Source organism: Papilio polytes, unplaced genomic scaffold (assembly GCF_000836215.1).
Source record: "Papilio polytes unplaced genomic scaffold, Ppol_1.0 DF824102.1, whole genome shotgun sequence".
In the NCBI taxonomy this organism is placed as follows: domain Eukaryota; kingdom Metazoa; phylum Arthropoda; class Insecta; order Lepidoptera; family Papilionidae; genus Papilio; species Papilio polytes.
In genome coordinates, this window is record NW_013525102.1 from 5338788 (window position 1) to 5358146 (window position 19359).

The 19359-nt window shown below is 34.3% G+C and overlaps 2 protein-coding genes across 2 annotated transcripts in view; one reads left to right on the forward strand and one right to left on the reverse strand.

Moving 5' to 3' along the window:
• The window catches only part of LOC106099472 (tubulin glycylase 3A-like), a 4032-nt gene extending 1241 nt beyond the window's left edge, over nt 1-2791 (reverse strand). The window contains exons 1-9 of the mRNA XM_013278031.1: nt 2674-2791; nt 2252-2396; nt 1797-1990; nt 1490-1665; nt 924-1364; nt 646-857; nt 475-565; nt 238-408; nt 4-141 (exon numbers count right to left, since the gene is read on the reverse strand). Of these exons, the coding sequence (XP_013133485.1) occupies nt 4-141; nt 238-408; nt 475-565; nt 646-857; nt 924-1364; nt 1490-1665; nt 1797-1990; nt 2252-2375 (1547 nt within the window). The 5' untranslated portion in view covers nt 2376-2396; nt 2674-2791. The remainder of the gene's footprint in view (nt 1-3; nt 142-237; nt 409-474; nt 566-645; nt 858-923; nt 1365-1489; nt 1666-1796; nt 1991-2251; nt 2397-2673) is intronic.
• A 906-nt stretch (nt 2792-3697) lies between these two features.
• Nucleotides 3698-19359, forward strand: part of LOC106099473 (serine/threonine-protein kinase 26-like) — a 67270-nt gene continuing 51608 nt past the window's right edge. The window contains exon 1 of the mRNA XM_013278032.1: nt 3698-4163. Within this exon, the coding sequence (XP_013133486.1) occupies nt 4149-4163 (15 nt within the window). The 5' untranslated portion in view covers nt 3698-4148. The remainder of the gene's footprint in view (nt 4164-19359) is intronic.

A 19359-nucleotide genomic window follows, 5' to 3' on the forward strand; every position in this document is an offset into this window, starting at 1 on the left:
AACATGAAATCAGCTCCGTATAATTCGAAGCTATTTTGCCTCTTATCCATGCTCTCTTGACAAGCCAGCATCGCTCCGATGAGACATTGCTTGATACCGGGGTATATTTTTGAATCCCATAATTCAGACTTTCCTATCTGTCTTCAAAAGGTTACATAAATAAAAATAATGAAATATTTCAACATTAACAAGAAAAATAAATATCTGTTATTTTATTACGGGTTTCATTATATTTACCTAAGGTAAGCTTTGAAAGAATGGCAGTCCCACATATTTTCATCAGGTAAAGCCTTGTCTCTCTCACCATTATTTTTATATTTAGTTTGCACGGCATTATTTGTAAGATGTACGGATTCATGATAATTTGACAAACTGAATATTTGTGAACTGAACCTTAGGTAGCTGTCTCTGCAGAGGTTAAAGAGCAAAATTAAAATAATGACATTGTTAAAATTAAAACATTTGTGTCCTTACTTGTATATCCAGATGGTTAGTGGTTGGCAATTCGTTATTAAAAACCATTGTCGTATGTCAAATTTTGTATTGTATATTATAAGCGGGTTTTCTACAAAGAAAAGTACATTATACAAAAGTAAATGCTTCTTACGTATCAATATTTTAAGAAATCGATTAAGATAATTTTACCGATATATTTCTGTACGACGTATCTACTTTTCTGAGCGGGAATATTAAGAAGACCAATGATATCTTTAATATTATTCATGAGTTGGATCCCTTTCCCGCGACATTTATTACCCGGCTTTACGATCCAAATGTTTAAAACCCCGTCGATATCTAGCTGCGGCCAATGCTGTGCTATCGATGCCAAAGCCTTGCTGGCCCTTCTTTCTATTTGTCTGAAAGTAATTATCTGCTTATCATTGTTTACAATGGCATTAATATTTGTGTTTTTTTATATTTACCTAACGTTGACATTAGAATCTGCCATAAATTTTGCTTTTTCGTGCACCAAAAGATAGTGATGTGTTAGGAATTGGTCCCACTCGTGTTCCCATATATGTTGGATTTCATCGTCGATATTATCGATATCCTTGTGGGAATAGAATACAATGTATTCATTTACTCTATTTATAGCAAATTCAATAGCAGTAAACGGTACTTTCCCGCGGTTAGTGACCGGATTATTTTCATTGTTCGGTTCGAACATTCGACAGAACCATTTGACTAGACTAATGCAAGCTGTAGTTCGAAAGTCTTCTATGAACTCTTCCAAGTTTTCGGAGTTATGTATGTTGTAGCAGCGAGGAAAGTTTGTTAGTGCTGTCCCGGGATCCGTGTACCAATGCATTTGAGTAAGTGAAGCGGTGAGACCTTCTTTTGTTGTGAATATAGACCTACAAAACCTGTTTTAAACCAAATGATCAATATTGTGTGTTAAAAAAAATGTTATTGATTTTATAGGCATCTGAGAAGTGAAAACTCATGAATGCGCTGTCATGTTTCGGTTACATCGTGAGACTCGTTTTACCTGCTGATAACGACCTCCTTATTGCTCAATAACCAGTCATATTTGTCCCTTTTTGTCGTCCAGAGAAAGTCAACGGAGTGGTGTTCCATAAACTTGTACAATATCATCCTCTCTACCTTTGTGAGTTCTTTGCCCACCACTTTTTTCGGATCAATATTTGGCGGCGGATGACGAACCTTTAAATACAAATTTACAAAATATATTACAGCTACATCATCATGTTATGCTAATATCTAAATTTTGTTTGATGTTCTCGGAAAGTTAGGAATTAGTAATCTGTAAAGAATCAAGAAAGAATCTAGCATACCTTATGTGATTCATATTTCTCGACCCACCCACGTTCTGTTAACGCTCTACGTACGGCGGGAAATCCACCGCCCTTTATCATAAACACTTTGTGATCCTTCATCGCGGTGTCCGCTATCTTTTTCAACTCATTCCATCTTTCGCTACTCACCCAGCTCTTATACTGCTTTAATTGTTCTACAGAGGACGTTGTTTCTATAGAACAATAATTGATTAATTAAAAATAATGAAATAAACACATGACCATATACTAATGTTGCCGCGGCGCCCCTTCTGACCACATTATTGCAGCGGTTGTTGCACAGAACCAATGTGCAATCATAATACTTTCTCTATATCAATTATTAATAATACATTACGTAAACATGGAGATTTTTAGGCACTAAACCAATATTTATACAAACTAATATTTCTTCAAATTATTGTATTGTAATCACCTGCAGTTAATTCACATACCTGGTCCGTGTTCAGACCTTGAATATGAGACAGCGCTATGTGGCCGCAGCTCCTTTTTGTTGGTGCTGTCTTTGTGAAGCTTTGAGTCGGAGTTACTCTCTTCCAACGCCATTGTTACAGCCATGGGCGCTTACTGTTAAAATCCCTGTAACAGTCCCATTCTACAACCATCATGTTTAATTCCGTATCATATAGAGGTCTTCTCGGTTCAGTGATTCAAAGTGTACTGAATGTTTAAATATAAACCAGTGCATTAACCTACTTTACATTTTAACCTACATAGTTGCTGGGTGCCTTCGGTGGTAGGGCCGAGCGCATCCCCGCCTGGTACTGTGAGCAACTGTGACGTCATACGCTAAGTGCGTCCTTCGCCAAATGCGGAGCGTAATACGCGGAAATTAATAAACGTAAATTAGCGTTACCTCTGCAGTGGAGCAATCAGGGAACTAGGTTAAAATCAACACAATAGTTTCGGTTAAAAAAATGATTTTGTTAACTGTAAATTTTTATGATGGAATGTGACGGTTACGATTTGACACAACAGTGTCTTTAAAATTCATAGATTAACAAACATAGTAAAAAAATATATAATAAAAATTAAAAACTTATATCACCCTCAACCTAATACCTTTAGATAGGTAAGAGTAGGAATTCAAATTGTCTTATTCACTACAGGTATGAAAGGGCGATGAAAATGTCTTACATATTGTGCACTAAAGTGCAGTTAATATTACTTCTAATTTTTAACACTCATATAGTATGAAAGCGCGGAGCAATCGCATCGTGCGAAATACGCAAAATGGACACGTTGCGTTTTTTTTGAACGTTTAGGGGTACATAACAATCTCATCAATTTAAACCTATGCGTATATAGAGAAAAGTGTATAACGTTTTATTAGGAGAAAATACTAATCTAATCACAAACATTTCTTGGTAATTATTTTCAGTAACTGTGCTTGGTTCTGCGCTCAGTCTGTGCTTTGTGGAGGTAGTTAGTGCTGCAGATACTAGATGGCAGCATTTTCGATAAAATACATATTTTATTATATTACTAATTCTTTTAAAAAAACATTATCTAAGTGAGTAGTGTAAGCTTTATTTTGTTCTAGGATTTTGTAAGTTTTGTTAAAGCATATTTTTTCATATTTATAGTAATATATAGTTATTTTCTTGAAGTTGTTTCCATTGTCGTGAGTACAATATTATAACTAACATGGTTTGTCCAATAGGTCTAAATTATTGGTAAAATACTATTTACTTCGATTGCTTTAAGATTAATTTGTAGTATTTATTCATAGTGTTTATTTTCTAAACCTACTTTTTTACTTTTTTATTTTGAAAAAAATAAAAGAAATGGGCTAACTTCAGTCAGTAGGATTTTTAATGCTGTAAACCTCGTCTGCATTTGACAGATGGAAATCTAAATGTTGCCATGTTGCCATTTCTGATTATGACATGAAAGCAAGATGGCGAGTTCATCTCCGTTTATTAGTTTGTTCCGTGTTACTTCTACATACATTAGATGAGTTTTTTCTATTACGGTTTTTATCAAATTATTGAACTGTAAAAATAGCAAAAATATAAATTTTGTTAGTGTTATAATTTTTTAAATATGACAAAGATTTTTAATTAACTCAGATGTGCATCTATCCCACCTGAGGAATGTTGGTTTTTTTCAGTGATTTGTGGTATGGTCAGGTGTTTTAATTTTATAATTAAAATTTGGTCTTTGCGCAGTGAGTGATGTTACTGAGTTCAAATGTATTTGTGTCGAGGGGATATTAAATGTTTAGACTTTTTTCAATGTTGGAAAACAAAAGCTTGAACTATTTGTTTTGATAGACAGTGATAAAGTGAAGCAGAAGGTCCGGATTGAAGCTGAGGTCCGGCCGGAGTGATGGCCTTCAGTGAGGTGAGTGTCTTTTAGGAGTCTTTGGAGAAGTTAACATAAATTTTTATCGAAATTAACAGGGTAGCAAAGTTGCTTAACTACGTGTCATATAAAACCAGTACGTATTTTGATAAACTTGAACGCAATTATAAGTGTTGTAACAATTTGTAACTTATTATCACTTTTACTAGAGGCTAATACTTGCTAAGACAACAAACAAGATTGTATATAAGGTGTTAATTGAAGCCTCATGCAAAACTTTTTAACACTAGATTTTAAATTGTAGTCTAAATATACACACGGATATATTTTTTCTATCAATGCAAATGTCTTAAAAGAGTATGTTTATCATATTATTGTTAACTGATAAATTTATGACTGTTTCTGATAGCACTTAAAGGAGATAAGAAGAAATCCTACATGCTTAAGTACTTATAAGTCTGCATTACATATCTAGTCATGTTTATTTAATAATAAATTAGCTTCATAGAATACAAAAAGATTACTTAATATCACCTAGGTATTTTATTTCAACACATAATAACAAAAACCTCACCTTATGTTTAAAATTTAAAATCAAAAATAAAATTTTGAACATTACAATTCTAACTTGTAGAAATTGAACATATATATCAATTTTACCAACTAATATTTAGTTTCAATTTTTAAAAGTGAAATAGTAAAGGATTTATTATTGAAAAAAAAAAGTAAACACTAAATGTTTACTACACTGTGCAAACACTGTCAGTATTGATATTTATATATGTCTGTAGCTAGGTATAAATTAAAAATACTTTCAAATGAAATTTTCAGATGTAACAATGCATTCTGTCATACCAATGCAAACTCATCACGGTAAACAATTGACATTTCTCACAATGCTTTTTCAACAATTGGACATGATGAAAATATAGTGTCATCCTTAAGTTCAATAATGTGTCAGAAATTCAATAATATGTTGATTTAAAATCTGCGATTTAAAAAGATTTTATACTTTATGTAAATCCTTTCACCTTTCTTATATTTATTTTGAAGTTATCAGCACAACAGGTGATATTTATAATACTCCTAAATTTGCCTGATGTTAAAGATAAATTTAAAAGAAATAAAAAATGATTCTCTTAAAATGTTTCCATGCTGTTATAATTTTGTACACAAAATCAAATTACTTTTAAAATGTAATGACTACTTATAAAACAAATTCCAATTGGAATTTTAATTTGGAGTGTCAGTATTAAATTAATGATAATATTGGAATACCCGCAAATTGATAAAGATTTGCTAATAAATGCTATGATTTGCTATTTTTCTCCGTTATAAGTACAGTAATTATTCTCCTTCTTGATGTATAGCACTAAAAATTTATTAGTAGCAGAAAAAAATATTGTTTTAATATATATACTTTGTTAACTTTTTTTTAGGCATACTTTAACAATTTTTTTTGCTAGTACTGAGTATCCTATATAAGGTTTTCATATTAGGCTAAGCTCTAAGAAGTGTGAATGACAACATTTGACCTTGGGATCATACTATTGCTTACACTAACATCATGTTTACGAATGGATAATGGAATTATATTGTTTAGTGATTAAATATCATGTAAACATTTGAAAAGTAATAGATATTTAGATATATGAATTATCTGTTTATCGTATTTCCATATTGCAGTCATATGAATCACGTCGGAACCGCGTCTCGTGACGCAACAACCGTTACCGATTCGCACGGACCAGTTTCGTTATTCAAAAAGCCTTTCTAAGTGCTTTTCTTATTTTCGGTGCCAGATTAAAATAATTAAATCCCGTAATATGACTTGCTTCTGAATATTTTTTAAGATAATTAAAAGCACATATGAAGTTAAAGTAAAAAGTTCAAGAATAATGCCTTATATTAGGTACCTTGACAAAGTTTTAGATGTCAAAAGTTTGTTCAAAGGTTTATATTAAACGCTTCTGTTCGGGAATTTGAGAGCATATGTGACGTATTGCTTGCGATGGATCAGATTTTAAGAATGTAGGAATAATCGGTAAAATGGACGTATTTGAAAGTATTTTGCACGATATATGAGCATTTACATTTATTGTGCCCAATATTACAGCACTAACTTTATAACCCTAAAATAAACCTAGTATTACTACACCCAGCTCAGTCTACGGATCTAAACGATGGATGAAGATCTAGAAATTTCCTTGCCAATGATGTGTTTCTATTGACGTGATAATGTTTGTTTATTATTATACCGTTAGGCCGCGTATAAACTCTAAACAACGACTGTTATTTTTACAGTTTAACTATTCTGCCAGTGGTAGTCGTGTACAGTGGGATTGGGTGGTAGGTGTTTCATAATTGTGTCGTTTACGTGCGTTTTCCCACGGTTCAATTGTTATTCCGGTCTCGGAGAGCTACGTGCTTGTTACTCGTAAAGCAAACGCATCGCCGTGGGACAACTATATTACGTTTTTAATGTATTACCCTAATTTTATGAGATACCGAATTACAGATCTTAATATGATACTTTTTAGCCATTGATCGATATCTCAAAAAACAGTCCTAATATGTCGTATACAAGTAAAATAATGCTTTAAGCGTAATAAATGGGGAAAAGCATTTACAGTTTTTACTGTGTGTACACTCTGGCTTTCCGAAGGTTTGAAAGTGTTCGAAATTTAACTATACACCCATTATGGTATTTAATGTTGTACAAGTTGTTCAGAATCTATTTTCGATTAATAATCAAAAGCCAACAACAAAATACGTACGTGGTCGTCATGACTGTCAATGTGCCATGGAAAGTAATTTGTTGTCTGTAACAACAAAGTTATCGAGAAAGTAACACAACCCACATCAGTTGTGGTCTGTTAAAACTTCGATCGAATCACATTCATTTGCGACTTGAGAATATTTAACGCTTTCGTTCGATTAGAACGATTCTCATGTTACAGTTTGAAGGTAAATTTCAACTTAGTAAATCGACAAGATCGTTGAATTGATAATTAAAATCGTGTAATAAATTTGTTGTTCACTGCTGTAAGGGAAAAACATAGGCGTATTTTTTAATTTACGTATTTTTCTTTTTATTTTACGTCACACGGAAGTGGTTTTTACTACGTCGGTGGCTTGTTACTTGAACGTATACAATAGGGGCGTACTGTTGCTGTGTAGGCAAATATTATGGTGCCCACAACTAGTTTCTTATCTATATAGGCCGTGGTTTCCTCGTAGGCCCTGCGACTGTACCCGGTGTGCGGTCGTTATTTAACCAGTCTAGTGAATACCATTTCAAACTATTTACATTTCAAAAGATACGGTTTAATTCCATTTTGTTGTTAAAAGAACATTGTCAAAGCGTCCGCTTGGAATAAAAGTATGGCCACATAATTTGTGAGGCCATTCAGCTATTATTTTTTATTACAATTCATTGCGGCCTTTAGTATAATGTAAATTTTTAGGTATCCATGTTTCAACAGCTCAACAATATTTACAAAGACTGGTTACGAAATGAATACTTAATTTTATTGACTTTCAACTTCTTACGGCGTCTTCGTTACAAGTAACCAATATTTAAAATGAACTCGGTTTGTGTTTGACCTAAGTAAATAAATTTTGAAACAGTTGACAAGACAAAGGTATCTTGCAGATTGGTTTTTAAATGAATGTATGTACGACCACCAGGTTAATTATCGGGTTTAGTAGCGAGTTTTAGTCCTAAATGAGGCAAGATGATTTTCAATTGTTTAAAAAAATCCATCGGATCCAGCAGCTATCCCAACGGAACAATTTAGCGTAATAAGAACAGAAAAAGTATGTAACAGTCTCCTGTCCTTCCCAATTCAGAAGATTGTCGTGACAGCTTTTTCAAACTAAAGGCTTACTTACAAAACGTGAATGACTCGATCCAACTGAACGTGCCTTTTGGAAATTTAATCACCTCATCGTCGGAGTCGCCTCGCGCTGTGCCGTGAAATTGTTGCAATAAAAAGTTTAATTGAATATTCCCGTCGGTCATCGTGTTGATTCAGACAAATGTCAGCTGGCTTGTGCGCAAGGTCTACGACCTTACTCGGACCTGCCGCTAAACAAATATAAAAGCACTTTAAAAAATAATTATGTACATAGTGTTCGCATCCATAGAATTATTCATTACTCTACTTGAGAAAACATTGATTAAAGTGTTACTTAAATGTGCTTATATTTTAAATTGAAAATCGGCAATAAAATAATATGTCTAACAAATTATTCAAAGTCGAAAAAGATAATTTTGACTGGCATGTCTCTCGGTTTAGATAATTTTAACATTAATGTATTCTATATAGAAAGGTTTAAGCGTGACGTATACTGTGGTCGATGGAATTCGAATAAGCAAAAAAGAAAGACACAGAACTGCCAATGTATTGCCAACTCTACGACTTGGATGTCATCCAAGACGTTTGTAGTAACGTTGTCCTGTTTGTCGTTCATTGTAAACACCTGCTCCCGCCAGATATTCCTGTCTTAGTTTACCCTTTTTAACTTGCTGTAACTGCCCCTTTATGTCTTCTAAGAATTGTTTTGTACGGGTTTTAAAAGGGTACGATTAACAAACGATACAATTCCTAAAGATATGTAATTGGTATTGTCAATGGTAATTAAATAACATCCGAACTACTTTTTCCAAGTTACTTCCTTAATCACATATATTATTTATGTTATTAGACTTTCCACATTTCGATATTGGTTTACATCACTTACGACCCTATCGCCTGACCGAATCGTCTTTCAAATGAACTATTCGCATTGGAGCGTTGAGTGAAAGGGGGTAATGTACTATTGTTACCGTTTGTACGGTTCGTTCGCGTCGTGTTGTGTGGTGCCAGTCGATACTAGAGCGCTGCACGAGCACCCCACTTGCCCCACTTGCCCTACTTGCCGATTAGACCCAACAAGGTCACATACTATTATAAAATATTATTGGATAAATATAGACGGTAGGGTCCGTCCCCACCGACAGAATTAACAGCCGGACCTATTTGCTAATGGTTAATGTATGCATTTCATACGTTTCACCTTCATTCAAGAACGTTATGCGATACTTTACAGTCTATATTCACACACATACACACATAAATACTAAATTGTTATTTTTTTTCGAGCCGTAGCTTCCCAATGGATGCAGCTGTGAGGTGCAGTTAGAAAAACTGGAATGCGACAAAATTGACGATACAAATGAAATGATAGGCTCATACATGTTAACATCTTTTACAAATTTTCTTGTCTGCAGTAAAACTGTAAAACCAGGCCACTATAGACAATAAAGTAGGCCGCGTGAATTATTACACAATAATGTTACACATAGTTCGCCTAATTTCCAACAAATTGTTTATTAAACGCCTCGTCAGTTGCCTAATCACATTCACTTTTGCTTCAACAGCATTAAGTGGAACGTCGGCAGTACGAGGATTAACTGACCTCCTTTCTTTATAACAAAAATTATGAAAATATTGAAAGTTACGTGAAAAATGAGTCGTTTTATATTTTGACGTATTCGTTTCGACTACGCGGCGATCGTTCGATAAATAAACACGCGTGAAAGAATGCAAGCCGAGCGTTTCGAAAGCCACGTATCATCAGCGGGCTGCGTTATTCTGATACAGATTATCCGAGAAAGTTATGTCAATGCCTGCTAAATATTTGACATAGAAATTCTTTGATATAATGCTTCCTTATTACGTTTATGATACAATGTGTCTTCTTTTATAGACGACTGAACAATTTGTAACTAAAAATGAATTTTCGTTTTCTTCAACTCTCATATTTGCAGGTTTTTGGTTGATTTAGTCCTTTCAACCGTAGATTAGAAACATAATACTATACTTTGGATTAAGTTGCTTTCCATAATATCGTTTGCTATCTTTGTTTATACATATTTAGAGATTAACATTTACGTCTAACTCGTTAATGTTATCTGTGTGCTGCACTAACCGGTTCTTTCGATAACCTATTACGATGTGTCAAAGTTTAAACATTTGTTGGTTAATAAATGTGTGCTGAAATGGTCCATCGACAACGTTGTAGACTGTCAAGTTTCAGACACTGAGGCGTAGCGCAAATTTTGACAGAAGCTTTAATATTCATTTACGACAACCGAGGTCGACACATCAATATTAATAACTTATCGGTTCCTTAATAGCTCGCTGCCACAATAAACTGAACAATTGTACGAAATGTATTAGTGTTGTATCCTGTATTGTTCCTCGTATATTACGTTTTATAGGTCATATTGTCACAATCATTGTACTTCGGTCGTATCCTTAATGAGGTCACGATCATATCGGACCGATTTCCGTTCATGTACATATTGTTAATATTCTATTATGTAAAGTATAAACTTAATATGCATTGATCGAGCGAGGTAAGGTTGATTCAAAGTCAATGAAAATGTCCATTTAAATATAACGTCTTGATATTTGTTGCATTTTTTAGCTTCATTGTTGTTAATCCAAAAGTACTCAACCTTACCTTGTTTTGAGACTGTTTCACAAAGAAGGAGATGAAAGTATACTTTTAATCAATAACAGATTATTAAATAAATCACCTGTTTAAGTTGCCAGTGTTTAGTAATAAATTAAATATTTAAATGACGAATATAGTAACGTCATCTCCGTTCGCATTCCGTGACATACTTGTGTGTATACTGCGTGACCCACGGAGGAAACAAGTCGGCCTCAAAATATCAGGTTTATGTTGGAATTGTTAAGCATCAAATATTATGTTTGCTTTAAATTTTAACAGTTTCCGATAAGATTATAAACAAATTTTGATGTAAAAGATTGATATAGCCCGCGACTTCCTGCATGTAATGCCATCTGTTCTTTGCTGTTGTAATATTTTCTGTGAAATTGTCGATGGAACATTTTTCATCGACAATTTCATTACTGTATGTATGGATTTCGATTAATATATACACGAATCTAGAGAAGTTTTGGCTGATTCAAATTTTATAAGCTAACTGTTTTTACTAAAATTAAATACTAGATAAGATCAGATACATCAATGTTTTTTTTTTTCATAACTGTAATTTAAAAGAGTAATCAACCCTTTGTCGGAGGTCCCATCTGACGTTTGCACTTCTGTAGGGGTGCCCTTGGCGCAGTACAAACCCTTTTCATCTTAGGTCGTTGCTCTTTTTTCCTTTGTCTACATGAGACAACTTCGTACGTGTATTGGCGTCTAATTGTAGTCAGAAATGACATTTGTACCTAACCTTGGTAAGTTATAAACGTAAATACATACATTTTCTGGTTTTGTTTCTTGCATTAAAAACAAAAACCCTTAAATCTCGGTAACATGAGTTGTTCAAAACTGTTGACGCCGTACCGAGAGTTTTAACTGCTTTTCAACTTTGTTAAAATTTCAGTTGTTTGATTTAGTTTTAGAATGTAGCTTGAATACTTTAAATTGGTATAAATGTCTAGTTTACCTAGGATTTACTGAATTTAAAGGTTTTGACTGTTTTCCTTCATTGCCTATTAAAAAAGTATACAATCTTTTGGTCAGGTGAAAGTACAAAGCCTACATTCTAACAGAGATCATCTGCCAATGAATATGAACCGGTATTTTGTGAGGTCATGACATTTTCAACGGTCAATTCGTACGGTTCATGCCTACTGTTAAGGAGTTGACCATTGCTATCTTACAATCGAAATACTAGTTAAATTGTTATTACGAAATATGCAATATCGTAAACATTTCAACGACATTAATTTGCATTCACAGACAAACACATTACACAGTATTTTGCATCGTCTATACGCAATCTTGAGATTCCACTGCGACCTCATCTCGATTGCGGAATTTCTACGTTATTATTTCACGATAGATAGATGTTTAAATTAATTCATCATCTTCCTGCTTATCCTACTCCCGTAGGGTAGGCGTGACAGATTTTTGTCCTCCACATAACTATCACATGTCATCTCACTTATCGCTCCCTTCTTGATCAAGTCACCTTTCACGCAGTCCATCCATCTTTTTCTAGTTCTACCTCTACCAGTTGTCTAGATATTTAAGTTAATAATTTTTTGATATTTTACATGAATCTTTGATTGCCGTTTAACTATTACTGATTGCTGAATTGACGTTTATTTAGTGCAATGGTATTATTTAGTTTTTAGTTAATCTATTTGAAAAGAAATAGTGAAATTTAATATGTAAATGTAAATTTTGAATATTTTAATGTTTTGCCTCGAATCCGGTTTGTTTCCTGTTTGTGAGTTATTTTCGACCTAACAACGCTCTATTGGAATAAATTACTAGCCTTTGTAACGTTTGTATTAATTGGTTTGCGTGCACATCCGTCCTTGCCCTTTTCGTTTATAAGTACAGGTAACTAACACGCGATTGTCTATATGCGTTATTAGACGAGATTTAAATGTTAAATTTGACGAATATCTTTTTGTGTTGATATGATTCGATTTTAAATCTACACCGATAACAAAAAATCGCTCTGTGTGATTCATAACCTGTGTAAATTATTCGGTGATTTTTAATTTAACAGTGGTAGTGCCCGCTTTAACATCTTAGCACGAATGGGCCGGCACGCCCGGTGTAATACCACGACCACACAGAAGTCTGGCGTGAAATGGAAGCAATTCCGTGTTTCGTCTGATGAGTGTGGTGCCGGAGGCCTATTAAAGCTCACCGCTCGATGGGCTACGGTTTCCGCAACTCCACGACTAGCGCGTATTTTGCGTGAGAATAGGACATGGATTACTCCAGCCAATGCCGGAGGCCTAATTTAAGTCCCTTTCTCTTTACCACCCTTTTCTTATAAGGTGAGGATGGGAAGGGGAAGTGGATTTGACGGTGGAGGAGATGCATAGGAAGGGGCAATATCCTCCTGATGTGCGTCTCCTCCTCCGTCGGATAAAGGTAGGCAACGCATCTGCGATCGCGTATGTCTATGGGCAGCGGTCGCTTCGCCATTTTGGCGGCTTCAGGTGGCCGCTTGCTCGTTTGCCACCTTATGTTATAAAAAAAAAAATTAAATTATCACTTATTTTAGCGATGTAAAATCAGTAGAATTTCGTGAACATAAATCGTCTTAAAATTACATAGTAAATTACATTTCGATGTTTGCTTACGTATTTAATAGGCGATAGAACTAATGCAATTACCTAATTGATTGGATTAACTGGACTTTAACGCAATTTAAGCCATACAAGTATGGATTATGAATATTTTAATTATTATGTTAAGTAAATTCAATTATATGGTTATATTGCTTGAGACATAATCTCTTAATAGATTTTTTATACTTATAATAAAGAATTGCTCGTAATAAATAAATTGAATATCGGAGTACTAGTTGTGTGTGTATTTAAAAGACACCACTTAGCTTTTATGTAAATTCGATTTCTATGTTTAAATTTATCGTTCAATTAGCCGTTGTTCATTGTTATTAACCAATCTATTATGGATTTTAAGACATCCGTGTTTGTAGAAGACATGTTAAATATGTTACACTTTGAATTAGAGCCGTTTCCCTTGTCTGCCAGCTTTACATTAACAATATTAAGTAATAATAATTCCCTATATTAAACTTTACAAAAAATTTATCGAATAAAATATACCAATAGACTAGCATTTTTGGTGTGATACCTAACATAGTAAAATGCTTAACACTTACAAAACGTGCTTGTGAATTACTCAGTCAACATGACCTTGGCGCGAATAACTCGTGTGCTTAAAGCGAGTCGTGTGGTCTTAAGCAACTCTCCAAGCACTGGTTATATAAAACAAAGTGTATATGATAAGGCCGTGGACACGTTTCGCCCGAGCGTTCGCTGGTAATGTAATATGTGAGTGTTTGCTCGGCCCCGTCGTCGCGAGTGGCCGAGTGGTCTCTATCTCTCTCTGCTATCACTTGACCGTGACGCGCGGTCCGATGTCCACTTACCTAGAGATATGAAAATACAAGCCAATTTTTGTTGGGCTTTTTGTAGTCACGGAGCTTTATCGACTGGTTTGTCACGGTCGAGTGTCTGTCAGATGATTTTGGACACGGTGACGGTTTTTATTGCTCGTGGATGTTGTTTTGTTTGGTTCGTACAACTGTATTTATTGCGGAGTTAAATAAAATATTGAAATAATTGGTCCTCTCATATCCTATATTAAAAACCTTTAAGTTGTCCTTAAACCTTAATGTGACCTACTATAACATTTTTATAATATGTAAGGGTGTCGCACGTGAATCGGTCCTTTAACCGTTCGCACCTCGCTTGTAGGCAATTCAGATCGCGTTTGCTTTAATCGGCGATTCAGTGTTGCGTGACCGGCCGTGTTAGCCGCGGGCACTTTCCAAATGTAAGCCAATTCCACAACACGAGCCTCTGCCATGTCCAGGCGTAATAGTTTTACGGAAAAAATCATTTGTCAAATTTACATTATACGCCTTATTCATTGCAGAACATTTTGATGCTATTTGTAACGATTAATTTAAAAGTTCTTTATAATATGTGAGAATTACAGAATTAACATGTGAATGTTTACTGTCATTGAAGAATAATGCAATGACAACAATATTATTATATTTTTAATGTTAATACCTATGCAGTTAAGTTCTACGTATTAAGATTAAAGAAATGGTAAACATTTTTCAATGTACTAAATCGGCGAATAATTTTCATAATAACAGCCAATGTTAAGAACGTATATTACGTTTTGTCCTTGGGATTTATAGTCTCATTTGATTAGTGCGCTCTACATTGCAAGAGATTCTAACACAGAATCGAGAGCGATTTCATACGATTCAGCTGACAACGTTTTTATGCCTTGAAGTGCATTCCATTCCACTGCGTTAATAAAGAAAGTTATTATATTTATGATTGGCAATGGAGAAGTCATATGTAACAGAGTAATCTATTGTTTGTATCAAGGAACCGGGTTGTATAAAATAACTAAAGAACTATTACAATAATCAACATGTTTTATGTATTATTATTATCTTATTGCTAATAATACTGACTTATGTGTGTGTAGATTTTTTCAATATTTACATAAAAGGTCAAATTCTGTTATGTTATAAGCTTAGTTATATTTGAATTACAAATGTTTCAAATTTAGAGAGCATTAACTAAATTTGTTGGTAATTGGTTTTAAAACTTGAGCTTTGTAAAATAGCATCTGTTTTGCGTAATCATGGCGTTCAAAATGACTCGTTAAACGATTGCTGTAATACAAAGTGCAAGATTATCTAGTGACAGGATCTGAGTGTTATTAATACATACTTTTGATTCTGATGTTCCGCTTATTTTCATATTACCGCAGTCAGTCGTTAAGTGATCAGTCTATTGGAGTACCTTAGTATATATCTTTATAAAATATATTTTTCCGAATTATTTTATTAGACGTCTAGTTCAACCTTAGTAAAAGCCAGAGAATGACTACTGTGGAATAGCATCACGCAATTGCAATTTTTATGTGGTATTGTGTTTCGTGTGGTTGATAACGGTAACAGAATACCAAATGACTGGTAACCAGATTCTAATTTTAGTCCTTAGTGATAACGGTCTACATTTGTATGGTAAATTGATCATTTGTTTAATTCTTTTGCTTATTACTTTAGTTGAAAAACTGTTAGCTTTTTTCGATTTTTACTTCGAACTTTACTCTTTTTTCGAATAGTAAGTGATTTTATTTGATTGCAATGAAATAAAAAGTATATCTAGAAACTAGATAGAGCACGGTGGCGCTACCTGTGATTTCCTTCACCTCCGCTACGTGGCGCTGTTGGAAATAGCTATTTACAGAACGTAGCTGCATTCGTTTGAACAGACTGTCCCTATTGAATAATCGAGTGCTCTCCAAGAGGACCTTATTGAGATGTTGGACATTTTATTGGAACTCGCTCTATCATAATATTTTCCATCTCTTTAAATTGAATGTGTTTGGACTTGAAGTTTGCTTCAATTCATCACTATTCGTACATTTTGTATGTTTAGGTAACAGATGAATTGAGTATTTTCATTGCATTTTTTTTTATGTTTCTGAATTATTTGTAACTTACGTTCCAAATGACGGATTCAGTAAGTACATGAGTTATTGATATTAGTGTTATCCTAAATTGTTCTTGGAAATAATTATCTTTATATATGCAGTGATGAGTAGGTAAGTTATGTCACACAATATTTAAAATTCAAAGTTTTAATATTGTTGAATAAAATATAAGTCAAGTTGGTCTTAAGTTTATGTATAAAATTAATCAAGCAAAGTGCGGTGTGTGAAGTTGTAAAGCAATAGTTACTCAAGTTTAAGAAGTGTTTATGATCTAAGATGCCAGTGAATATGTAAATGCCGGCAACAAATCACGTGTCGAAATAACATCGTTGCTAGCATAAATAATATTAAAACTAACGCAGTGAACTACAGGTTTGCAGGGTTTTAGATATTTTACGTATTATGCAGTTTAACCTTTTAAAAAAACTAAAGGAATTGTAAACAGTTAGAAATTAGAAATTATATTTGCCCATATTCTTTATGTTTAGAACACTAACCACTTTGTATCATACTTATATTATAAATGTGAATGTTTAGATTGATGGATGGATGTTTGTTAGAGTTTGTAGCCTAAACGGCTCAACGGAATTCGATGAAATTTGGCACAGATGTAGAGGATAGTCTGGAAGAACACATAGGCTACTCACTTTTTTTTTAATTTCACGCGGACGCAGTCGCGGGCGGAAGCTAGCTTTCAAATAAAAATAACCATCATATTGTAACCGTCAGGTCTATAAATTCAATGTATCTTATTGAGTTTTATAAAAAAATGCCTCTGTCTGTAGGTTCGATGGTTTTTTCATTGTAACGTTGCCTCATAGGTTTACTGCCTAGTTTACTTATCACAGGTACAATAAACTTTATCATTCTGAGGTGGGCGGACCACTTGCTTGTAATTTAAGTTGATACCTGCAATTTAAGGTACCTTGGAATAATTATCAGACGATATTATCCTAATGCGCAACACGCTGTAGGAAATTCTAATTATCAAGTACACGAAATAACTTGGCTAATCGTTTTTTCCATTGCGCTAGAAATTACTGTTACCAAATACCGATTTGTTTCTTACGAAACAACGGGTAATTAGAATGGCCATCAAATTACCTACTTTTACTTGTAATTTGCCTTAGTTCACCATTTTTAATAAGAGACTAAAAACAAATGAATGTCAAGAAACTATTTTAACTTTGCTGTAGTAATTTACGTAACATTTTGTGACATATTTTATAACCTGTTCGTATTATAGCAATACTTTCACTTCTATATAGTAGGACAGTAAGGGCTTATTAATGTTTCAACCAACTGTGAATCGCTAATGATTCTTCATTCAGCATTTATGTGGAAGCAAAAAGGATTACATTGTTATAAAGAGGATTGAGCTATAATAAGACTTATATAAGAAAAAAATATATTCTTCAAATTCGTGGATATGTTCAATTTGTGCAAACATAGCTTCCCACAGTTGTTAGTCATTGCATTGCTGTATTGCAGCGTCGGTGTGCGGTGCGGCTCCGGTCGGATATTGCGCTCTTGCGCCGTCCTCGCCGATCGCTTAACTCGTTTCCGATGTGACGCAAATGGGATGTTTGGAACATTCGCACAACATTCGGTCGCGAAAATAGTTATTGAATCGCTTCGAAAGTTATTTATTTCTAGCCAAGGTGTGAATGTTCTCTACGTTAATTTCATTTTTATTTATATGCATAAATTCTTGCTTTGTTCTAGACCTTCGAGGATTCTCGTTGAAAAAAAATGTCTGTTTTGTTCCTGATCCTTCTGTTTTACTTTAAAATCACACATGCGAATTTGAATAGCAATTTTGTACAGTTTACTATCTTAATTATTTTAAAACATTTCAGACTTTAAATCTGCACAAATCGAAATTAATTCCAGGAATTGTTTCCAAACATTATTATGGTGCAGCTTCGGTGTTCGAAATCGCTACTAACCGGATCGCGTTTTGTTTAATGTCGTTTGTCATACACGCAGCCGCGTTAGTTTCTCTCATTTGTTTGCGTTTATTGTTCGATGTGGAATTTATTGTGAATTATGGCATGTTTTAAATCAAACCTTTGTTCTCTCCGCGTATTGTTTGCTTTATTTTTTTCCCTGTGAACAATACGAGGAAGATTATCGCACGTAGAGATATTTCAAAAAGAAGTTATCAGGTCGGCTGTTGATAATAAAATTACTGGTTCCTTATTGGAATTATAATGAGCCTATAATGTATTCTATTTGTTCAGTTGAACCGATTTACGATTGAATGCTATTCAATAGAACCTATTCTCATTCAGTATTCATACGCCCATAGGTCTTGGCGCGTCAATTTTAGTTATGCTCAGGCATCGCCGGTAGTCGGTTGGATGCCTTCGTGTTTACTTTTGTTCAATGTGAAAAACAATCGTTTTATTCTTTCGGCGAATCGCGTGATAATGCAAGTTATATGGCAAATAATTGTTTAATGGTATTTATTTTAACACAATGACGTTCTAAGTTCAGCTATTCTTATTATTTAGCTCTCCTGTCTATAAGACGCTTCACAAGTGCTACTTGTAGCTTACTATAGAAAATATATCATGTAAAATTGATTCCACCGACGCTTTCCAACACAAACAACACAATTCTAAAGCCTGACCAAACAGGCCCTATAAAAGAATCTAACGGTTCGTTAACCAAATAACTCATGTGGGTCGCGTTGCCCAATGTTGTACTGGTATGGCCGTACGTAGTTCTGGTGTAGACGCGTGGTATGCATGCGTCCTGCGGAGGTCGATATTCAGCTCACGGTCGCTCGGCCGCTGACTCTTCGGAACAGTTCTGCCTGCTACCATCGCGTACCACGCATAGAATACTAATGCAGTTGTTGTACCCATACTGAGACAAACGCCACGGTACAAGATTATTTTTTGAAAATACTAGGAATCGTTTAACAGGATAATTATTTTGTTGACGAATTCTGATTTGTATTAAATATATTTAGTCAAACTCGATGGGACAAAATAAATTACACCTAGTTCAATTAAGCGATTAGAGATCGAGAAAAAGTTTGTGTTTTATTTATATACATATAGTGAGGAAATCGCACCTTGATGTTAAGTACGCACTATGCACCGCTTAGATATCCGCGGTGGCATTGCGCAGAGGTTTCGCCGCGCCTCGGCCGCGCCAGCTGCTGCACGCTCCA